Source organism: Phyllostomus discolor, chromosome 4 (genome assembly GCF_004126475.2).
Source record: "Phyllostomus discolor isolate MPI-MPIP mPhyDis1 chromosome 4, mPhyDis1.pri.v3, whole genome shotgun sequence".
Lineage (NCBI taxonomy): Eukaryota > Metazoa > Chordata > Mammalia > Chiroptera > Phyllostomidae > Phyllostomus > Phyllostomus discolor.
Window position 1 is genome coordinate 122,443,045 of NC_040906.2, and position 25,683 is coordinate 122,468,727.

General features: G+C 37.5%; 1 protein-coding gene across 2 annotated transcripts in view; it reads left to right on the forward strand.

Annotated features, from left to right (window-relative positions):
- The window catches only part of TFAP2D (transcription factor AP-2 delta), a 59,633-nt gene that overhangs the window by 9,963 nt on the left and 23,987 nt on the right, over positions 1–25,683 (forward strand). For both annotated transcript variants that reach the window (XM_028510920.2, XM_036024223.1), the window contains 3 exons: positions 5,211–5,376; positions 5,554–5,672; positions 21,837–21,978. In XM_028510920.2, the coding sequence (XP_028366721.1) occupies positions 5,211–5,376; positions 5,554–5,672; positions 21,837–21,978 (427 nt within the window). The remainder of the gene's footprint in view (positions 1–5,210; positions 5,377–5,553; positions 5,673–21,836; positions 21,979–25,683) is intronic.

Sequence of the window (25,683 nt, forward strand, 5' to 3'; positions counted from 1 at the left end):
CTCAAACGGCATCCGAGGCCTATTTGATTACAATTAAACCCGCATCCCTTTGTTTTTTTATTACAATTAGTATCTGCTGCCGTGGGGGTAGGGGATTACGTGGAGGAATTGGGATTGAGAAGGGCAAGAGGCTAGAGGGGAAGCTGCCGAGACTGTTCTTACCCCACCCTGTTTAAACGCTTACCTCGAAGAAATGCACCCGCAGAACAAACTGGGACAGGAAACTCCTGTAATCGCTTACACATTTTTAATGTGTCAGAAAAAAAAAAAAAAAAGAGCGATCACTGGAGATGAAGAAGGGGAGGAAAAAAAATCCCTGCCGTTTGTATTTCTTTCATTTGAATTGTAAACATCTGTTTGGCTGTAAGGCGAACAGAACATTTATTTTGCTCTCAAGATTTCGTCTAATTATGTCAACACTGAAGCGGCGGCTTGCGGGGCGGTGCTGTGGCTTTGGAGAGGCTGCGCGCACAGGCCCCGCTCCCGGAAGCCCGCCAGGAAGTGCTGATCACACTTGGAGAACTCGAGGGGCCTCTCTGTTCTCCGACTGGGGAAGCACCCAGCGCGCGGCTTAGAGGCAGCTTTGAGGGCGCCAGGAGAGGAGCCGCGGTTCCTTGGAGATCCACCGTAGCTGTTTCCTCTGCCCTAATTGCTTGGGATGGGAAAAGAAAAGACGAGTCCAGGCCTTAGCATTTGGCTCTCCATCCGGGAGCGGCACGGAAGGTGGGTGGGGTATCGTCATTCTCCAAGGCTCGCACACAGTGACTGATCAACACAATTGTGGGGTTGGGTGGCTTTTCCTCCAGGTGCTGAGCACGTATGCATCCATTTCCTGTTGCACCTCCTCACTAGCTGGGAAAATAAGCAGAGCAGCTGTGAGCATTCCCGTTTTTCAGATGAGCAGACTGAGTTCCAGAGCTACTCGCCTAGAGTCGAATGGATAGTTAGTTGGTCGGCTTATTACTTGCAACCCAGTCCACTTTCCTCTCCGTGGCCTCTAGACACAGGGCCAGAAATTTCCAGCCAAGCCAAAAAGGGCGCAGCCCCAAACCCCAGCTTCTGGCAGCTGGAGGATCTGCATCTATATATTCTGTGCATGGTTTTGTCAAACACTCAGTAAGTCCTTGGCTGACTTTTTCCTATAGCAATGGCAAAGTTAATCCCTTTTATGATTGCCATGTCCTAGACAAGTGACCTTGAGTGGATAGTCCCTGATTTCTTATGCTGTTACTATAGCTACCCATCTAACTTTGCAGCATTACTAGAAATAGAAAGCCCTATCTCCAGGTTTCAATTTTAAAAATAATGACCTTCGTGGAAGTATTGCTTCTGTGCACTGTGAATGGAAAAGGGATGTACTCTAGAGAAGTTTTGTGTGAGGACCTGGCTGTGGCACCAGAGACACCCCTAACTGGAGTGCTGGATTTAGAATGAGTATTGCTAATGTCAGTAAGAGCTGACATACAGCACAGACACCATGAGGACTTTCTACTAGTAGCACTGGGAATTAACACTGTAAATGGCTCGGGATGGTTGACTTTCATGACTTTCCTTCTTTGAAATGTCATCATTGCCATTAGTATTCTGGATCTCCTTAAAGAATTCCCACCTCCCTAGAACCTTCATTCCAAATGCAAAACTCTCCTTATGTTGACCTTTTACTTTTTAATTCCTTCCTAAAAAGAAGAAAGGAAAAAAAACATTGGGAAGAAAAAATCAGGTTCCTCATGCTGCTGTAAACTTTACAAGTTGCCAAATCTTTAGCCAGGACAAGCGAGTTCCCTAAGGCTGCAGCAATGCCAAGTATCAAAGCAACAGAAATTCCCTTTAAAGATGCAGTGACATAAAAAAATAAAAGACTCTAGAGTTGATGGCTAATATGAATACAAAATAAATCCTCCAGGCAATTTGTGTGTGCATAAAGCATACTCTTAACGTGCAACCCGTGTAACTTACCTAATAAATGCGTTGGAGCATAAGCCAGAAGCCCAACCCAGACTCAGGAGAGAAAGAACTGAGGCCCAGAGAGTTAGCACTTAGTTGGGTAGCACACCAGTGACTTCCCTGGGAGCATCTGGTTTTTAGCATGCAGGTCTCCCTTTGCCAGAGGGTGCTTCCTCCAACTGGGAAAAGCTTGATTTCATTCTTTTTATGAAAAAAATGTAATATTCTGCATTTTTCTAAATTAAGTTCTTAACCTACTGTAGATCGGTAAAGATAAGAAAGGTCTATAACTGTGTCCTTTCCCTTAGCAATCAGGAAAACAACACATGCACAAGCCTCCTCTCACTCAGAGTAAACTTGAGACCCATTAGGTGAGATTCCTTGTGCCCCCAGTTGTGCACTGGCTAGTGTGCAAGACAAGGGGCTTTATGTAAGAATGTACATTTGCTTATGATTCATAATGAGCATTGGTGGAGGCCCATTTTCACCTGTGTGACTTGATTCTAGACATTATTATTTCTTTGTTTTAATACGTTTGCTTTAGATGACCTCACAGTGACCTAAATTCCAAAGTTTTCAGGTTCATTATTCTTACAATATGACACTAAAACCCAGATTCACTGATATTTGGCTTATTTTCATGTTCATCTCAACTTTTGAGAAGTCATGGGTTTATTTTTCAAATGCTCTAGGTACAAAATGTATAAACATGTATAAACAAAGTATAATCATGTCTTTGAGCCTAGAAATCTTGGAAAACTGTTATTATTGTTGTACTCCCCCCTTATCCAAGATTTTACTTTCAATTACCCAAAGTCTACTACAGTCTAAAAACGTTAAATGGAAAATTCCAGAAACAAACAGTTCATAAATTTTAAATTATATGGCATTCTGAGCAGTGTGATGAAATGTTGTGCCATCCCACTCAGTCCTGCCCTGGAAGTGAATCGCCCTGTTGTCCAGTGTACCCAAGCTCTGTAGGCTATCTGCCTGTTAGTCACTTAGAAGTCATCTGGGTTATCAGATCAACTGTTACTATATCACAGTGCTTGTGTTCAAGTAACCCTCATTTTCTTAATAACAGCCCCAAAGGCCAAGAGTAGTGATGCAGGAGACTCAGATATGCCAAGGAGAAGTGGTAAGTGTGTGCATATATAGGAAAAAACATAGTGTATATGAGGTTCAGTGTATAAGATTTCATAATTTCACTAGCATCTTGGAACATATCCCCTGTGCATAAGGGGGGCTATTGTATTATTTTTTTCTTTTAAATCATCTCTGAGAATGCCAGGTAGGGATGGACAGGTGCATTTGTATGTCTATCTCCTGAGGAAGCCATTTGCATGGTTTCCCATGGTGTATGCCACAAATTTTACACAAAAAAAGGGATTTCAGCTTCACAATTGAGATTATGGCCTCTCAGATTTTAACTGAGGACAGGTTTCCAGGCACTAGTATTGGCAATTTAGCCAAGTGTACAGAACCCATTTTCTAGCCTGGAGGGGGCTAGCTCCTCTGATGTTCTCTATGTCCTCTGTTCTGTCTTTGAGGGACATGCAAGCTGACCACAAGCCTTAGAATGCTTAAGGAGAAAGATGTTGGTCCCAGCACCTTCAGGAGAAATTCAGATGACTGAAAGACAGCCAGGAAGAATTCTAGAAAGTACATGGATAGGTAGAAACACTTTAAGAGTAGGTCCATGTCAGCCTGGGGTCCACCCAGGTCCAGGACCCCTTTGCCTTTTTGCAATATCCTCCCACGATCCTTAGCCACTGTGCCCAGAATCTGAATACCACAGATACTTCGAACATAACAGTCCATCTGAGTTGCTTAGCAAAAGATGGCAGGAGTTATGTGGGAGGTCAGTGAGTCCTAGACCAGTGCATCTCAAACTTTAATGCACACAGGAACCACCCAAGGGGCTTTCACATGAGCATTCTGACTCAGGATGTCCCCAGACATTGGACCTGACATTCTGCATTTCTAACAAGCTCCTAGGAGATGCCAGTTGAGAATCACCCTTTGAGTAAAAAAATTTTGGACAACACTCCCTTGACCATTTTTCCTCTTCCACCTACTTTTTCTTTTCTTTTTCTTCATAGAACTTTGTCCTTTCCTGGAGCTGGGTCTTAAGATAGCCCAAAACTGAAGAAGCCAAATGTATGCTCAGAAAAGCAAACTTTGAATTTCACCTTGTCACTGAAACTCAAAAGTTCTTCCCTCAGACTTCTCCGTGGTTTGGGATGGGGGGAAGGTGCTGAGAGCAGCAGCCTTGGATCCCCGGCCACACAGCCACTATGTTAGCAATGTGCACATTGGTTCAGGAATTTTGCAGTAAAGGAAGACTGAGCAGCAGGGAACACTCCTCAACGATGATCATCATGGGTCCTCAAGTCCACTTCAGCTGTCTAGGGTTCGGGAATGCACTCTGTTGTTCCTGGAGGACGTTCTGGATGTTCTCCAAGACAGAACATTTCTGCTCCAGGAGAAAAACTGCTTTGGTGATTTTGTTGTTATCAATTATCTTTGCTTTGCTCCCTAATAGTAATAATTGGTCTCTAACATTTAATGGGTTACTGTTACTATATTCTCAGTCACATGTTGTGTTTGACTCAGTGTGCTGATCCGGAGGGCTGACATATGGTAGAAGGACGTGACCTATCATCCACCCACATGGGTTGGAAGTTTCTGGCAGTGGGCAAATGATTCTCACTGGTGCCTGGTGATTAACTCTGCCGCCTGTACTTGGTAGAAGTATGCAGGAAAGGTGATGGTGGCTCTCAAACATTTCAGAAGAGCTTTAAAAAATGTTGTTTATATATTAAATCATGGATAAAAAATCCACATGTGTGTGCATGTGTGCACACACAGGTATACACACAGCCATGGAAAAATAATACCCACCCTTTGCTTGGTTATCTGGGGGGAGTTTGGGGCTTTTAGTTAATTGAAATGTTTCTTGGTGTGGATGATGTCAAAATTAACACTGATGGGTTAGCCAACACTCCACAAGATGCTAATTTCACCAAAAAAATTAGAACAATCTATTATAAACATTTCCTGTGTGATATTTGAAAGACAAAATGTTGAGTGTTATTTGAAATGGCATCTTCAGAGTAGCTTTTTGAGATGATTCAGTTGACGTAGGTGTAAGGAAAGTGTGCCATGCATCTCCAAATCCTGAGGAGTGCCTTGATATTCACTGTCTTTCATGCAGTTCTCATCTCTCACTGTGATTAATATATAATGTACTTTTTCCTCCAAAGGTGGTACCTGTGTGGTCAACCCCACAGACTTGTTTTGCTCTGTCCCTGGCCGTTTGTCCCTTCTCAGTTCTACTTCCAAATACAAAGTAACCATTGCTGAAGTGAAGAGGCGCCTCTCACCACCCGAATGCCTCAATGCTTCACTCTTGGGAGGCATTTTGAGGAGGTAAGACGATGTTGATTTCTGGCCCTGCGGTCTCCTAACTGCACTGATACCACACTCCCCAGCCCTCAGCCCTTACATCTGTTGTCAGACACTGAATTCCCCAAATGATCAAGACTTCTCACCTTTTTCCTCAGAGTGTCAACTGCCAAAACAGTTGTTTTATTTGTTTTGGGACAGAGCAAAGTCCAAGAATGGGGGCCGCTGCCTGAGAGAGAAGCTAGATCGGCTTGGCCTGAACTTGCCAGCAGGAAGACGGAAAGCAGCCAATGTTACCCTCCTCACTTCCTTAGTTGAAGGTATGTCTTTTCAGCTCTGCAAAGTAACCATGGAGGGTTAGCAATTCTTTGAAACTCAGGATTGGTTGAATATACTGTTTAATTTGTGTCTATACCAGCAATATTCAACCTTTTTCATCTCACAGCACACATAAACGAATTACTAAAATTCTGCAATATAGCCCTTACAGGTGTAGCTCAGGTGGTCAGGTGTTGTCCCACATAGTGAATGGTCACTCGCTCAATTCCTGGTCAGGGCACCTGCCTGGGCTACAGGTTTTGTCCCCGGTCAGGGCATGTGGGAGAGGTAACTGATCAATGTTCTCTCTCACATCAATGTTTCTCTCCCTCTCTCCCTCCCTTTTCTTCTCTCTAAAAATAAATAAATACAATCTTTTTAAAATCTCTGTGGCATATCAAATATATATATATATATATATATATATATTTGCCAATCTGACAAAAATGTGTATAATTTTTCTTCATTCACACCAGACAGCTATTGTTGTGTTAGCTGTTATCATTTTCTTATTTGACAATTTAAGGGAAAAGCGGTCAATAGCCAGTAAATAAATAGCCAGTGGTAAATAGTCAGGTATTACATGTTTTAAAAATTATCTAAAAAATTCTTGTTGCACACCAGTTGGAAATCACTGGTCAATGCTATTAAGCAAGATAGTTAACATTTACAGTTGAAATTTCCAATTAACTTTAATAATTATTAATTACATTTAATATTGTATAAAGCTCAGATAATTCATAACATTATTTAATTTACTGATCCTGGCAATAACAGGGAAGAATACAACAATGGAACATTTAGGTACTTTAATAAGTATACCCTAAATATCAGCAACAAAAATCAGCTGTACTATTGTCATTTTTATTGTTGTTTATTTCAGAGCTCAGATTAATTTGACTTAACTCACTATAATTCAGTGCAACATGATCTACAGAATAAATACTGCAATAACCCTATATAAAGAGTTCACAGTAGTCTGGGCATGATACTGAGCCTGAAAACTCATTGTTTTAACCGAGTACACGTCTAAAGTGCTGTGAGGTTCCATGGCTTTTTGGGTGGACAACCTGAGTCACAGAAAGGCTAACATTAACCAGTGGGGTAGGGACAGTGGTGGAAATCTATTTGCAAAAATTATTTTTTTCCATTTACCTTTTCCCCTTTGTTTCTTCTATGAGGACTAAACTTTACATGTTCTTGCTCAATCTTCTTTTAAGAAGTATTATTAAAGATTCATGTTTAACTTTGTGGGGGAGCTTTTGAATGTCAAAGACAAATTCTTCTGTAACTCAGGATACTATTGTTTTAAATATGAACAAAGAGGCTTTCTGCCAAGACTCACTTAAACACGCCTGTGACACTCTTCTTGCACTGGTTACTCACTTGTGTATAAGGTGCAATAGGAGGTAAAAAGTAAGTGAAACACGTAAACAAACATGTCTCATTTTTCCCAATTATCAATATATAGGACTTACTGTACAACTTTGTGAAATAGTGTATTCTTAACACTTGTCTTGAAAAAATGCTTTGTTGATTTTGCTGTTAACAGTTATCTTTGCTTTCTTCCCTAATTGTAATGAAAACAACTACAATGTTAATATTATTGGCCGCAAACATGTAGTAAGTATTACCATTACTGTCTTCTGTGGCCGTGCTGCAGTTGCTGTGTGTGCTAACACTGAGAGCTGACGTGTGGTGGAGGGAGCGGACCAGTCACCCATCCATAGTGGGAGGGGAGAGGCTGGGGGGTGGGGAAGGACAAAGTAGAAAAAAATGACGAATAATCAGTTCTAAAAGGAGACAGATTTCCGCTCAATTTAAGTGAAAACATCATTAAAATTATAGCTATTTAACAATAGAACAAAACAGTTGTTCAGGATATAACAAGAAACATCAGTGTTATTTAAGAATCATATGGTTGGTGGAACTTGGTTGGTTCTTACACCTAACTCCACAGTAGAATCAACTGAAAGGTTTATTTAAAATGCCTGGCTCCCATCTCTTAACCAACTGAAACATTCTCTGGTGGTGTAGCCCAGGCATTTAAGACACCCCCAGTGATTCTGATATATAATGAGGTTTAAGGGCCATTAATCTAAATGGTTTTTGAGACCTTTCTACTTCATAGGATGGATTGACTGTGAATTCTTAGGAAATTTGTAACTGATGTGAAAAGTAAAGGCCTTAAGATTTTTCTCCATCATGTCTGTGAATGTATTGGCCAGTACAAACTGAAAAATCATAAAAGGATATATTCACAATTCTTCTTATTGATTTTTATAGTAGCCAAAAGCACTGGAGTACCCTGTGTGGGAGTCATCGATCAATGCTAACGGGGAAGATGCAGGTTAAATATGTGAAATCCTACAATGATCTCGTGCTCTTTCCATCTACTCTTTCAGCTGCCTCTCCATCACAAAGTGCCTCACTGGTGTTCTGTTCATTTGGCCTCTGCTTGCAGAGGAGTCACAGTAGCATTTGCTGATGGAACTCAAGATTTTATTCTTTCCAAATACAACTTAATCAGATGTTCTTGACATCCCCAAAATATTCATGATGCAGAAAAATATATCTTTTAGAGTTGAATTTCAGGCACTTTGACAGAACTGAGGAAAAAAGATTTAGGGGAAAAGGGATCTTTTCCACCCCTCAGCTACCCACATATTACATTATGATCCTCAAACACATGCTGTCTTACACACACACACACACACACACACACACACATTTTGTTTCATGACTCTGCTATGTTTTCTGATACTTTTATTCTATTCTATATTTTTTCATTCTTTTAAAATGCTGATTGTATACCCACTAAATTTATTTCAAGAGTCTCTGTTGAGTCATGGGTCATGACCCACAGTTTAAAAAAACTACAAGTTTTCTTAGAACATGAGGAGAACTTAATATATGAAGAACAGGGACATTCCACCTAAATCAAAATAACCTTCATTGTAACCCCAGATGACAAGAAGAGCAGCTTCATTGTTTAGGACTCTTCTATTTATTTATATTCCCACATTTCAGGTGGGTTAGTGGTGACGACAAGGTGCCACATGCTGCAATAGGCTCAGAGTCCTTGGAGTCCTGTAGGGGGTGCCAGATGTAAACAAAATAATGATGACCCAACTCTTATTTATCAACCTCTTGGGATATTGAAACAGTTGATGTTTTTCTTCAGCACTTTTATTACTTTGATTCTTTCTGTGCTAACGTGGGTCTGATTCAGTTATTTCAGATTTGTTTTGCTTGTATAGTTTTCAGTAGTAAATTAAAACTTCACCATGTCTATCAATTGGTGTGAATATAAGACTTTGAATTAAAGGGGTATTGGGGTAATATTTTACCCCAATATTTTGGTGTAATACTTTTCCTCCTCAATCAAAATTTTTGCAAAAGGCAGCAACATTTTAGGTTAAATTTTTTTAGAAATTCTAAAACTAGATTTCTAGTCATCAAAAATGGTCCATCAGCTTTCTTACAAATCTATGTTTTTGTAGGAAAGATTACTTATTTTTTCCACCATTTTAAAATTTGATATCTCCCTCTTTTCTCCTGGATTTTCTACATCAACTCATATATGCATTTTAATCACCATATCATTTTGATCACAATTACCTTTTCTTAAATGTCTCTTAAAACTTTGATTGAAACTTTTAGCCCTGGCTAGTATGGCTCAGTGGGTTAAGCATCAGCCTGAAAACTGAAAGGTCACTGGTTTGATTCCCAGTCAAGGCACATGCCTGGGTTGCAGGCCAGTTCCTCAGTTGGGGACATGCGAGAGGCAGATGGTATTTCTCTCTCTTTCTCCCTCTCTTCCTCTCTCTTTAAAAAATAAATAAAATCTATTTTAAAAGAAGAAACTTTTATAGAGTGGTCTAGCCATGACTAGATTAGTTCTTTCTCAAACAATGTGATGGCCCAATACATTGCTGGGATTTAATCACACTTCCCTCCTCATTCTGTACAGTAATTGAGCACAAGATAGATGTTATCTGATTGGCTTTCTCCTCATAGACCAGACTAAGAAATAAATCTCATGAAGGTCAACCATCTGTAACTTTATAGTATTTGTCTCTGCCCTTTTCTGAAGAAGAATTGAATGCATCTTTGCCATTGTTGCAATTTTTATAGGAATCCCATAGAAAGACTAGTGTGTGAGAACTACTCCAGCTCTCCATGCAGAGAAGCTTTAACCTTTGTGAAGATCCGATCATTGGACAGTAAGGTACCTTATGACAGGAATTAAAATTAGCAAATGAGCAAATGTTTTTCAAAACCTACCCCTGTCACAAACATAACAGTAATTTCATCATAATAGTCTTATATTTCCATGCTTGCCTTGGGTTTTCATTTTGTTTTTTATTATTTTATACTATTTTCCCCTGTATTTCTCTTTTTTGTTTGGAGTAAATCACAGTTTTATTCAAACATAAGTGGGAAAATTAAAATAGGAAATAATGTCATTTGCAGATTTATTTGGAATTATATTAATTTTTAATTTTTATTGAATTTATTAGGGTGACATTGGTTAATAAAATTATATAGGTTTCAGATGATGTATTATATATTATATGTATGTATGTGCATTCACCACCCCTGTATTTCTTTTGAACGGAGTCACTCAACTAATAGTTCCCTCCTAGAATTATTCTCAAATCAACATTTTTGAATCATTATTTTAGGGGTCACCTTAGAGATTTATAAGAGAGGGCTACTTAGTGTCAATTTATAATATACTTAAATAATTTCCAACATTTCTGTTACAAATATCATTGCACCTGGTAACCAATGGGATGAAGAATTTAAGTCTGACTGTACTTTATTTCACCTGAAAATTAAGGCCCCTATTTACAATGGGGAATATTTTTGTTTTTGTAACATAGATATATTTGACCTAGAAATTAGATATGAGTATTTGAACCTAGGGTCTCCTGAATGTAATACTAAATTATACCACCTTTTAATCCATATGTCTTCATTTAACAAGTTTTAAATATATACTTAATGGTTAATGCCATTTCTTATACCCCCACTTTATTGTAAACCTGCAGTTCTTTTCATTTCTTCTTGTTTGTCACATTGCTATGACTTCTCTATCCATTCTTGTATTTACAGCACCTGAGAGATTCAGATGTTGTATTTGCAACATCAGATGTCACTCCCTGGAAAATACAGTGGGTTAAAGTTGCTTAACCCAATGCACTGATCTGCCTGAGATTTGAGGATAGCCCTACACTCTTTCAGAGTGGAGAAAGTTCTGTCTCTAGAAAACATTCAAAGAATTTGACCAATATTATTCTTCTAGTTCTAATACTCTTGCTATATTTTTTATTACTTATGAATTGGCAAGTTCTTTCACTTCCACCCTATATTTTATTCCAGAATAATGTTTGCAAAGTTGAAGGAGTCAATTATGTAGTAATTTCTGCCCACCTCATTTGGAGAGTGTTGTGGAATGGGGGTGGGGGGTTATTCACTTGAGAGTGAGGTGCATTCCTGGGGCAGTGCTGCTGAATTTGCACAGGCTCATACAACATCCTCAGGCAACATCGGGAGTTCTGAAAGTCCAGTTTAAGTCCTTAAACACAAATGCCTTGGCTTGCCATTTGCCATGACATGTCATTAAATTCTGTTTATATACATTTTTAAAGAACAGTGTGGAGCAGTGAAGGGTGAAATATACATCAGCCAAAGAATGGACTGTTTACAAATATCATGTATGATCCCCATTCACTCTTTTCAAGTTTGGACCCTTTGTCAGTGTTGCTTCCTTCTGTAGTTTCAAAAGTGTAAGCTCCCAGATTCTACCTGACACTTCTTACCTCAGGTAAGCTACTTGTACCACTCGCAAAATTTATTATCCCTCAGCCTAGTAACCCTCCGCAACCCAATAATACCATTTTTGAAAGTCTGTCTGACTTTGAGCTATTTACTTATCCTGACTGAGCTTCATTTTCTTAACTTGTAATAAGAATTATAATCTCTGTAATGGTTAGAATAATGTGAGCTGTTATAACAGCAAATTCCCAAATTTTCAGTCTCTTAACTCAACAGAAGCTTATTTCTCACTTATCACACTCTGATGTGATGCCCCTCATAGAAGGCCTTCTTTCCTTTCACAGTCTCATTCAGAGACCTGGAGTCCTTACATCTGGAGCCCTGCCCTCCTCTAGGCCGTATTCCTTCAGCTCATGTTAAGGAAAGAGATGAGGGTGAAAGTGCACAGCTCTTACCCACTTGACCAGGAAGTGACCCACATTACTGCTGTTCACATTTCATAAGAACTAGTCCCATGGGTATACTAGAAAATCTAGTCTCCAGCTGGGCAGCAACTCTAAAGTATGTAAGGAAAGGACAAATCTTTGACAATCCAGTAGTCCAGTACCTATCTCTGCCTTAACAAGTGGCACAGAAGCATATAATAAAGGTGCATACCTGTCTCCCACCTTCTTTTTTTCTAAACAACACTATTTAATAACAGGATTTATTCAGAATCATAAAACTTTAGCTTTGGAGGCAAATGAAATATTGAGTAGTCCATAGCCACTAGGTCATAGCAGTTAACAGTGAGCTTCTTGAGTCAAAGAACCTTGTTTGAACTTACTTCCACTACTTGCTAGTAATGTGCTATAGGGAAATGCATACAACCTCTGTGAGCATCAGAGTCTTTATCTATAAAGTGGTGTTAATAACAGTACCCTGTTTATAAGGTTGTTGAGATAGTAAAATCAGAATGTTTGTAAAGCAATTAACATGGTACCCAGCTCTAACTTGCTTCTTGATAAGTTTTAGTTACCATTATTCTTGAGTAAACTAAGATACAATGAGATTAAGTGTTCTGCAAAGGACCATAAAATTGGGAGCCTGGTCAATGTGATTCAGTTGGTTGAGCATCAACCCACAAACTGAAATTTGCAGTTTGATTCCCACTTGGGGCACGTGCCTAGATTTCAGGTTTGGTCACTCATCAAGATGTGTACAAAAGGTAAACAATCAATGTTTCTCTCACATTGATGTTTTCTTTTCTCTCTTTTCACTCCCTTTCTCTCTCTCTAAAATCTATAAACATGTCCTTGGGTAAGGATTTTAAAAAAATTAGGAGCAGCAAGGATAAGAACCCAGATCTTCTGGTTTGCAGCATCACCATGTATATTCTACTCAAATTTGCATTTTTGCCATGGCATTTTTGCATAATGCCATTTGCATTATGCCAAAGTTGCATAGCTGAACTACTCTGCATTTTAAAAAGGTATAACTGTGGGTTAGAAAGAAATCTGTGACCCTGTTTTTCACTGTGGATTGGCCCTTCCTGCTAATTAGGAATCCTGGGCAAGTTTCTTGAGCTTACTTACATCCTCTAGTTCACGTTTTTATTTAAAATCCCGATGAACTCTCTGCCACCACTTAACCACCCAGAGTTAGGGTGACATTTCATCTTGGTTCATACTGCTTCTCTGGAATAATGAGCAATAGTGTCTCTTGTACTTTTGATAGGATGTCCATGTAGTCAGTCAGGCAGTCAGTTACAAGATTACACTACAATCCCTTTTCTTTCCAGACCAACCAAACCAAACAAAGGTGGGAGAAAGGAATGCTATCACTTGGTGCTACTTCCCCTTTTTCTTTAATATGGAGCCTATGCAATTGCACTTCCAGGAAACAAGGGAAAAAGAACTTTCCTATAGGAGAGGTAATAGCAAGTGGAGGTATATCAGACTTGCTTGATATGTGATTAACCCATGGCATCCTTTTGCCAAGTATTTATGGCAAAACATGCACAAGGCATGCTCAGCATTAGTTATTCTTCTCATGGCATTGAGGAGGAAACTAGTAGTCTCATTGCCTTTACATTGGTACTACAGTGTGGGATTATGGACTGAGGAGCTAAGGCTAGCTTTCAGGGACTCATGGCAATTACAGGTCTGAAAGGACTGTCATCCCAAAATAACTCTTCCACTGGTCATTCCAGACATCACATTCCCACAGTATCCTTCCCTTAATTCAGTATCCTGAATTAAGGTTTTCAGCTTTTTTCTAAAAGTGTACATGATATAAAAGGGTAATAAGTTGGCTCTTTCTCATAATAACTCTGGTGCTTATTTAGTCAGACAGTCACCTGGAGCAGCCCAATAAGAAGGGGACCCAGCATTTGTGTTCCCTTTTGCACACAAATGCTCCAGCATTGAGTCGCCACTGGAACTGGGCTCCATAAAGTAGATGCTAATAGAGCCTGTGTTGGTCATTCATTTGAAGGTCTCGGAAAATGGCTTTTTTTTTTTTTTTCAGACTAATAGGTATCGTCTCATCTGTAAATGTCTTATTCTAAGTCATGGAATAGTTTCTATCTGACAGACTCTGCTTTGATAATTGGTAATTAGATAATAATTAGATATTTTTATTTAATATTTAAAACCTAGTATTTATGAGAATTTTCAATAATTGGAATCAGTAAAACAGAGATTGTATCATACAATATTGTGGACAAATAGACACCTTCTTAGAAGACACCTTAAATCATATGCTTACTTCCTAGAATTAGCTGCATCTGTGATTCCCTTCATTTTTAGGGGGAAAAGGTTGAGGCAGAAGAAATAGGATACTACGCGTATGATTCTTTGTCTTAGTGCTTGGAGTGTCCTTAAATTCCTGTTTCTATTCATGGTGACTGTGGCAAAAAGACGAATGTGGTCAGGTCCACTGGGCTCAGTCCCGCCCCCGCTGGCTCTGCTCTGCTCATCACACCCTGTGGTAAATCGTAATGCTCACTTCAAGGCATGTCTCTACAATATTTTACCCGTGATTTCATTTTCTTTTTTCTATTGTTATCTTTCAAACTTTGTGCCTCAACTAATATGCTTTCAAACACTCAGTTCTGCTTCTTTCTGATATTTACATTTATCAAAATTCATAGGTATTCTAATAAAATTGTAGACTGCAATTATTATTATTGATATCTAACTCCTGAATGGCAGTGGATGTTTTGGAATTTCTCATGTTTTAATTTACAACATATATTTGAGTTTAGAATTAAACCTTAGAATGGGGTCAGAGTGTAATTTTGCTTTTGAATTCATATAATTTTAAATAGACAATTTATACAAATGGTAACAAAAATTAAATGTTACAAAAGAGCATGTAGTGAAATACCTCCTTTTCTCTTTGTTCCTCAATCATTCAGTGACCCTCTGGGAAGAAAAAATAATGTCAATGGTTTCTCCATATCCTTCCAAAGATATAGTGTATATGCTTGGGTTTATTATTCTACATGCTTTCTGCATGTTGAGTTTTTTTCACTTATATTAGTGGGTTTTTTTCAGTGATTACAAATTGTCCATTCTTTAAATTACTCATGGAATTCTATTGTTTGAGTGTATTGTAATTTATTTAATCAGTCCCCTACTGAATATAATATAGGTATTTTCAATCTTCAACTATTAAAAATAGTGCTGTACAATGAGTAGCCTCACACTTAAACATAAATAATTCAACAGATTATTCAAGCACATCTATTCAATAAATTTGTAGAGATCTGTTGCAGGGTGCAGAGATATTTACATTTGTAATTTTAGAAGATTATAGGAAGATTGTTCTCCATTGTGGTTGTAAATTTATAATCCCATCAGCAGTGGGGGTAAAAGGCACCGATATGATAGTATTCCCTGTGCAGGCAGGGTACTACCAACATTTTGATCTTTGATGATTTGGTTGGGAAAAAAGGCTACCTACATTATGAAGGAGGTTGGATTAATTCTTAGGAAAATTTTATGAGGTTTTCTGTATGTTCATTTATTTTGTGCTTATGGGGTAATTTTGTATATTTTTCTTATTGATTTATAAGTACTCATTATACATCAGAAAAGTTGCCTGTATGTCTCTGAAATGAGTTGCAAAATTTCTCTGGTCCTGGCTTTGGTTTGTTTCTTTGCTGCTAAGAGTTTTTTGTTTGTTTGCTTATTTGTTCAGGTCTATTTCCTGTAGAACTTTTTGACATTAATATAATCATATTTCTCATGTATTTTACTTCATGGCTTTTAGTATTTATTATAATACTTTAAAAGACCTTTTTAAGATTTTATTTATCCATTTTTAGAGAGGGAAGGGAGGGAGAAAGAGAGAGAGAGAGAAACATCAATGTGCGGTTGCTGGGGGTCGTGGCCTGCAACCCAGGCATGTGCCCTGGCTGGGAATCGAACCTGCGACACTTTGGTTCACAGCCTGCACTCAATCCACTGAGCTACGCCAGCCAGGGCCTAAAAGACGTTTTTTATTCCAAGATTATAACAGATTTATCACATGTTATCTTCTAATTACTTTGAGGTTCTATTTTTATGTTTAAATCTTTGATTCCTCTGGACCTTGTTTTGTTGTCGGATGTACGTTATAGATTCAATTTTATTTTATTTTTTCCCAGTGTCCACCCAGTTGTCTCAACCCTTCACTAATATTCCACCTCTTCCCTACTAGTATGAAAAGCAACCCTCCTCGTACATGGCAACTCCCTATAGAAGTATACTTTTTCAGTAGACTAATGGCTTTGTTTCCCCAACAATGCTGTCTCCACTTCTGCCACCACATTTTCTGGTTTGTTTCCAGAGTTTATACTATATCAGTCAAATAAAGCCAAACTTCTCATACAAGAGCCTAGACAGAGGCCTTTGCAGTTTAATATTAAGTCTACAGGGACTGCCGTCCCTTTGTATAAGCCACAGAATCATTGTGTTTGGGGAAGATGTATAGTCAGTACCTGCATAATGCTTTCCCTCCACCTGAGAGCAGTGGTCCTAACACTGGCTTGTGATTACTGCGGGCTCTCAGATGCCCTGGCTCCAGAGATTAATTGATGTGGGAGGGGACCCAGACTTTTTAAAAAATAAAGTCTTATGTATGGAAGTAGCAAGGGTTGAGAAACACTGCCTTCAACTATATAGTGTGTTAAGTGTCTCCACTGATATAACAATATACTCTATTTCTCTGGGTTGGCTATGTATTTTGGCCCTTATAACAATTCTCTTTTGCTCCAGATTTTCACTGTATGCTTTGGGGAGGGTGTCTCACAAGACTGTTATTGAAAGTTTTTTATTTAACAAATGTTTACTGAGTACCTATTATGAATTAGGTGCTGTGCTAAGTGCAGAGTATAGAATAGGAAGCAAAACTATCACTTTGAAAAACCAGTCTTAGCATTTAAACAAAATCATCATTAAGCAAGGGAAACTACCACAAAAGAAGGCACCTGTCTCTATCACAGATTGTATGCTATATAGCATTGTGGAATACATTTCCTTCAGAATAGTTTGGGAAACCTGTAACAGATACATTATCTTTGTCCTGCAGCTCTAGGATTTATTGTAGCTGCATGTAATAAGACAGTCCATTTAATGTAATATCCAGGTTTGAAAATATTCTAAATTTGCTTTCTAATGGGTACTTTTTGGAATAATCCCAAAGATAGACTTAAATGTGTTCTTGCACTGCACATGTAATTAAGGCTGAAATCATAGATATGTGACTGGAATTTAACACATGAATGCTTTTATTTAATAACATTGGGTATAGCAATACTAAGTTAAACCTAAATTGCTTTTTTTAAATCCTCATCTGAGGATATGCTTATTGATTTTAGAGACAGAGGGAGGGAGGGAGGAGGAGAGAGAGAGAGAAAGTGAGAGAGGAAGAGAAACATCTCTTGGTCGCCTCTCATATGTGCCCTGACTGGGGTCGAACTCCAAACCTCTTGGTGTATAGGACAGCCGTCCAACCAACTGAGCAACTCATCCAGGGCCCTAAATTGTTTTGAGTGTGAAATATGAAAGCCCTGAAACCAGGGAGCAAATTGTCTTTTTATGTTCTTCTATGTTCTATAATTTCACTTCTGCTAGATTTTTGAGCGAGTTAATACATACCAGGCATCAAGTGCTGCTGTTACTATTGAAAAATTAAATAGCCTTAGTGGTTTCCACTTTTTTAGACATAGGAGGGTAACTCATGTGGCATATAGAGCCTCGAGACTTGCACTTAGAACACTCCTGTCCAAGCAGTACTAGTAGCCCAAAAAACATCTGTGTATCCTACTTCTAATACATTCTTGAAATGACATGAAACACAATAGGTGTACTTGCCCAAGTTAGTATGTTCAGTTGTGTGAAAAAAGAAGAGCTGGGGGACTGGTTTGTCAAGTGGCACAATGCACCAAAATTAAGGAATAGCTCAAATCTGTTCTGAAACAGAAAACAAAGAAGAACCAGGGTGTCCCACCTCATCTCACACAGAAATACAGGGTCGGGGGAGCGCCCAGTTGTACTTGCAGTGGGAACAGAAGGGAAAATGCTCGGGCCCTTCATGGACCACACTTTTCACCACAGGTGAACAAGCACCTGCTTGTTGTTCACGTGGGCATGTCCACCCACCGTAGAAACAGAGACACTCCCAGATCTCTATTTTCATAAACCAGTCCTGTCCCCTTCCAGTGTATTCATATGCTTTTTGAATCCTGACATTTCAAGTTTTTAAACCTGTTGACTCTAAGGTAACTGCTGTACAGGACTTAACTGTAGATTTGTCATCATTATTGAATACAATGTGTATTCTAACTCATGGGTCCATTTCTTCATTCTTGGGTCCTCACAGACAAAGCTTTTGTGGCATGATGTACACATTTTAACTACGTATCAGAGTGTCTTCACTTGCCACTTCTTTTGATGTAGCATTGCTATACATCCAGTAACAATGTTACATTGCATCAGGAGAAAGCAGTAAACAGAACTAAGGAAGGAAGGATCTGACTGTCAGTGTAAATGTAAATAGCAGCTGTTCCATTCAAACTGTTTTTAAAACGACCACACGGTTAGAGCATTGCATGAAGTAGGCCAGATCCACAAAAATCAGGTTTTAGCACCCAAGTTAAGAGGCGTGCTGCTATCCTCCTGTTCACACTGTTTCACTTTCCACTATCACACAAACAGTAGAGGAAATAAATATATATAGACAGGGTCCAGCACCAATAACGTCCCTGTTTTATTACAAAATCTTTTATTGCAAAATTATAAGCATGTAGTTGTAGTTCTGTAACATAACAATATCACACTCAAGCACGCCTCATGACATTTTAGGTGAAATATTCAAATTAAAACTATATATTACTACACCCATATTATTACCTTACCAACTGCCTTCAAACAAGACTTACTTCTGCTGGACCCTGTCTTTAATGGTCTCAGTTAAAATGTTATTTAAACATCTACTTCTGAGTGAATATTGTAAAATGCAGATACATCAATATACACAATGGCCTGCTGTACAAAGATGACTCTGTGAATGGTGTTGTTGTGCTAGTTGCAAAATATCTGGGAGTCAAGGCCACATGAGCTTATCCTCTGATCAGGTGCTGTGGCCACTACTTGATAGATCTTTTTACCTCAAATTTGAAAATTTTTAAAATTATCTCCATGTTGTCATTTTCCAACAAAGAGACCATCCTATATGACAATACAATGTCCTTTTAAAAAATATCAGTGCCATTTTTTTTTTTGCCAAATATGCATACATCCCCCCAGTTGGTTAAAGTGATAAACTGCTGGTATTGAGCACTTTGAAAATTTGCTTGTGCATTGCAGCTCTGTTCAAAACTGTGACCCTTCAATAACTAGCACTACCCAGACTAATAATTGTAGACACCCTTTCTATTTAGTTGTGTTGCCTTACTATTTAACATGGAGGAAAAACAAAGATGTTTTCTACTACATGAATATAAAAATCTTAACTGAAGACCTGCAGCTGCATTGAAATAGAATAAGAGGGTAGGAGCATCATGATGGGATAGTTCACCGAACATTATCTGGTCCAATATGTTTACCTCATTGTAATCTTTATATATTAAACTACACTCTTCCAAGGGCTAGAACAGGGCTTCTCACATTTCAGGAATGAAAAAACAAGTTGTTCAAGACACAGTGAATGGGTTAAAAAAAAGAATAACAATATTAGCTTCTATTGGTAACATAAATAAAAATTAAACACACTTGCATAAATACAAGAGCCTACTTTAACTCTTGCTTAATATTTGTACACATTACAACTTCAAATCAGGATATTAACTAATATCTGCATATAAATGTACTTTTCTGTCAAATAAACAAGGTTAAGGACCCCACCAGTTCCTATTTACTCAGTAGGTAGAAATAACACAAACAAACTGGCATTAAAGGGTTTATATATTCTTGTTCTGTTTTCTTAATATACATCAGGGAAAATCTTTGAGGTACAGTTTTTAAGAGAAAAACTATTAACAAATATTAAACCTATTTAAATACATAATGCTGAAGTCTTCAGGGAGATATATATGAGGTTTATAAGTTACTCTGATATTCATCAGATATAACATGGATTCAAGGATAAGTAGAGGTAAAGAAAGATGAACAGATACATGATAAAGCAAATTTAGTATAACACGAAGGGTGGACATATGGGAATTCACTGTCAGAGTCTTTCAACTTTGCTATATGTTTGAACTTTTATATAATTAAAATGTTTGAAAAAATTTCTCATGAATTTATTTACCTTTTATCCCCATTAGGATTTTTAGTGGTAAGAAAGGCTAGGTATCCAAAAATAGTTTAAGATGAAATTACTTTTAAGATTATAGTTCCTCAGATCTATATTATCCTAATTTGTCTTGCTGTTTTTTTATTATTGGTAATTTTCTTTGTCCTTTTTTTATAAATGTGTGTTTTCCAACCTGAATATTAACTAGCCTATTTTGTATATTTATTTTGTACAGCTATAAATTTTTCCTCCTCTTTAGTAATATTAATCATTTTTACTTCTTCCTGGCATTAAGTCATCCACTACTCTAGCATTCTATGAGTATAAAGTAGGATCAAATCCATTACATCTTTGACTGTTAATCTGGCTGATCACCAAACAAACATCATATGATTTAGTCATCAAACCTGATTTTTAAATTTTTTTCATGACAAAACTTAATTGATCTTGTGGCTACAGGATCACCTCTTCTTGATTAACACCTTCTCCTCCTTTGAACTTATGTGAAACATTTTATCTCTAACACTCACTTGATATTTGTAATGTAATAGCTTTTATTATATATAATGTCAACATATGTCAATAAACATTTACCAATTATAAATAATGCTTCTATCAATGCAATATAAATTATAAAGTCCTACTAAGATGTTTTTGTGTTTGTTGTTATTGCAGCTACTAGAATTGGTATGATTGTCACCTTTCTAGAAACAGGAAACAGGGGTGATCGTTGGTGCCTTTTATATCACCATTGCTCCTACCTAGCACTGTACCTTCAACAAAGTAGGAGATATGTATATATAGTGAAAACTTTCCTTTTAAATTTTTTAATGGTTGAGTAAGAGTTGGCTGATTAACCTTTAAAAATACTGTTTTCCAAGTCAAAACCTATCACCAGATCTTTACCAATAAACCATTTTTACTCCATTTCTTAAAATTTTACCTGGGTTTAGGATTGTGAAAGGATAAAGTTATTGTACCTAAGAAACATCATATATTTTATAATGTAGTTAAGAAAAATTGTGCCTAGTTCTAAAAGGTACTGAAGCTTACCATAAAGTCTGATGGTGCTACTACTATAATTGTGCAATATACTCTATTGAACAATGTGACAATATGAAATTGGTATCATTCACTCAGCTCACTTCTGAAGTGTTCCAACTTCTTTGAAAAAATTATTTGAACCCTTTGCCAATATTTTGATAGAAATAGCATGGAAAAAATATCTGAATATTCCAGATATACTGAGGATAGGCTGTAGGCTGAGCAGCAACAAAATGACATTCCCATGGAGTCCTTTCCAAGGGCATTAACGTGTAGAATCTCAGATGTGCATCTAGTCTAATGGCCAGAGCCTTGAGGGGCGTCAAAACTCCTAGACTGTAGTTCTGGGTTTTCCCCTCGATTTTCCACCTACTCCTCCTGGTAAGTAGCTTCTGTTTCTCAGATTCTCCTCATCCTACCCAATTCTTCCTGCAAGGTCCTTTCCCTTGGATTGTTTAGAATGAATAGAAAAAATGATCCACCTAACCACAGCCAGGAATGAGGCTGAAAATAAGGTGTTACTCTCATCGACTTTAGTCATTCCTGAGGAACTGACTTTCATTGTCTGCCAACAGGGGAGGCTTTACACTTGGCTCGAGATTTTGGCTACACTTGCGAAACAGAGTTTCCCGCCAAAGCTGTAGGAGAACATCTTGCCAGACAACATATGGAACAGAAAGAACAGACGGCAAGAAAAAAGATGATCCTAGCGACCAAGTAAGCCAAATGGAGAAGCCTCTATGTGCCTTTATCTTAAGTGTTTCCATTTTCTTTGAGGAAAGAAACAGTCAGAAAGCACCAGTTCTCTAAAGCAATGGGGGTGGGGGTGAGGGTGAAGTTCTGACATCCCAGCAGCAAGATACATTAAGCAAGGACCCTCCACATCCTTCTGGTGCCTCTGGCAAGATTTGCAAACTGCCCTGGGTTCGTGCTGGGGTTATCTTTCACACTGATGAAGGTTCTCAGAAAACCTTTCCAGAACATGAAGGAATATGTAGGAGAAAAACATGTCTAGGAGATGTAGATTCCAGGCAAATATGCCTCTGGTTCCCACGTAATTTGGTGTAAGCCACTCACTGTGCCTTAATAAGTGAGGGTAAAGATCTTAAAACACTAGGAGTGTTTGGAGGATGTGAAACAGTTAAAGACTTGGGTGCATGAAAGGCCGCAGGAAGACCTCTGGGGCTGAGGAGAGCCACCAGGGCCCCCATCTGGTATATAACGAAGCAAATAATCCATGTATCACCCCATCTCCTATGGTGATATTGTTGAAAAGGAAAAGGTAAACATATGAGAAAGCTTCTGAAACTTGGAGAAAAAAAGTCCAATTAAAATGTGAATTAAAATAATAAGAAAAATGTTATAGGGAAAGGGAAGCTTGCATAAAGTGACTTTAAATTTCTTCCAACTTGAAATTTCTTTGATAATGAATAAAAGAACTACCATTTACTGTGTGAAAACCCAGTGGAACAGAAGTACTGCTGCAAGTCATGTTCACATTTTGTAGAGGAAAGTCTTTCAGGTAATAGCTAATTCTTTCTCTCTTCTCTTTATTAAAGTAAGTTATTGCTACATATAGACCATTAATAATTTAGAACTAATAGTCCTAGGTGGCTAAATTATTATTTACAAGTTAGTTTCTTACTTGGGAAAAAATTTTAAAGAGAAAGCATAGGTAGATAGTGTTAGAAACACTGCTTCTTTAAACTGATGAAAAAATGACTTTACAAGATGTTGGCTAGAACTTAAATTGACTAAAAATGCATAAAACCAGAAGTACATATTCCTTCTTCCACCAACTTCCAATGTAACGTAGGTCTTCCTACAAATTTAAGGGTTTTTATGGGATACCTACTATCTAATAGGTTTGCCCAAGACACTCGAGTCCTTCATTTGGGGTTTGTGCTGCTTATGGCTGTGACCAAATGGGTTTGTCATATATTTATGCATTGCTCTTCTGAGAGTACCAGACATTCTCTTATCTTGCCCCAAAGAGAAAGAAAACAAAAGGAAGTGGCTAAAGGAGAGGAGAAAAAAACAAAACAAAGAGATAAAGGGGAAAGGAATAGCAGGAAGAATGAAGACCAAGATTTAAAGAAAGAAAATTGTAAGGCAGGTGTAGATTGGGATTTAAAATTTGAAGATAAAATTTGCACTGTGGAAGCTCCTGAACACTTACTATAGAATGACCTAAACCTGGACTTTATGTGTTGTTTATCTTCTGGAGATGGGCAGAGCGTTCACTATTCTTTTGCTTCTACTCTTTCCCAAAGGGGTCTGTATCAGTCATACTTTAGTTTCTCCAGAAGGAACTGAAAGTACATGTAGTTAATTAGTTGAAATCCTTGATATAATCTCAGGAGAATGTAAAGACTCGTTATACATCCAGAGAAATACACAGTTCTAGAAAGTAGGTAGTATCCCCAAGGTGTTTTCGAAGCATCATATCATTCTAGCTGGCAAGATCATATGGATTTTCCCATATTAGTACCCATGTGATATAGCCAAATGACATGGTTATTCCAAAATACAAATTACCCAAGAGAAAACACTTCATATTCTCTGCCTCAGAATCACTTGGTTGTGGTTTCATTGTGCATATTCTAAGTCTTTCACCTCCTAAACCAGAGAAATCCTTCTGGCCCTCCTTTTCCCAGGAATGATTTTATAACTGTTGACCATTACCACTGTAGCCGCTATTAACATTCCACATGCAAGTCCATTTTCTTGGGAGCTTCCATCACTCTGTTTAAGTGTTTTGGAGTCAGGGTATTCAAACTGATGCCGAGAGTTTGTTTTCACAGAAATAAATATTACAAGAACTTGAGGGAAGTAAGAGAGATACTTCTGTACTTGTCAAAGTTATGCTGAGACATCTTTTTTTAGTGTAGTAATTCAACTGGGGAGTTGTATTTTCCTTTTACCTGGGATCTAACTCAAGTATATTATATCAGGTGATATTTTAACTTTTGATTTAATAAAATATTGTGAGAACATGTAATTTTCTTTGATTCTTCTGCCCATAGCTGAACATTTGCAGGCCATTACATATCAATCAAAAATTGAGTTCACTAGCTTCAGTGATCTCATTTTACACAAAGTATATAGGCCATAAACACGTAGAGATTAGGAGAGAGTGTTTACAAATTTTTTATCTTTTTGGTTATTTATATTCATCCCACCTCTTTATGAAATGATGCAAAATAAGAATTAAGAACCAGAAATTATGTCATCATAGCAAACATACACAATACCAGTAGTCATTAATATAAGTAGATAATGTAAGGGATGTGTAGGAATAACATGCCTTTTCTGCAACTCACCAATAGATCCAACATACTCTGAGTGGTTTCTAATTTTCCAATGGTAAAGTATTGGCTATTTTCAATTAAAATACTCAGAGTGAAATTAAGTAGCCTACATAAATATTCATTATATTCTCACAACTCACCTTGATTCACAAGACTGTGATAATTATGTCAAAAATATGTGCCACATTCAAAATTCTTTGTATGAGAGATCCAATTGCTGATCTGTATCAGAAGATTGATTTACATATTTCCTTCTTATCTCTATGAATAAGAGATTCAGTTACATTTAATTTATTGCCAAGTATATCATTGTATGAAGGTCCCTTGGTTAAGTGTCAGCCTCCCAATTCCTCTATATTGCTAGTGCTTTGTTGATTAACCAAAATGCTTTGGTGTAATTAGATAGTTATTTGTGAGAATAGATAAGCAATTTTTGAAATCTAAAATGTACCAGACACAACATTTATTTGATTTGTAGAAACACATTTGAAAATCTTCATTAAACTTAGAACTAAATATGATTAACATCTGATCTACATAAAGGTAAAGGAGAATAGTTACCAAGTTTTAATTGAGTGTTACCACTCCCATTAGTCATCAAAAGGAAGAAATACAGAACTTTAAATTCAGACCAGCTAAAAATGATGTCCTTGAGGACAATGACGTAAGTGATAAAATTAGAATTTATGATTCATCGAAGATCATCTTGTGTTACATAATTCATAATGTGACATTTTATCTGAAGAAATAAGAATATTGCTTATTGTGGTTTCATAAATAAAATTTTAAATAAGAATTAAATTAAGCATAAAAATAATAACTTTGTGTCATAATGAAATGGTAATGATGATTGCCTAAGGGATATCTACAGATTTGTTATCTGTTTTCAAGTCTAGAAGCTGTCCTAAGTCAGTGAGTTAAGCAGCAGAATCAAATATCAAAGACTGAGAATTCTGAAACTTCTCCTGATATAGCTTTATGTGTGGTGTACGGGAATTGTTTAGCATAAAGTAAATCTTTCCACAATTTGCTTTTTCCTCATTTCTCCATCAACGTTAATTGTAACTTGTCGTATTATCTATATAGTAGGAAAGTTGATGTGCTAACATAT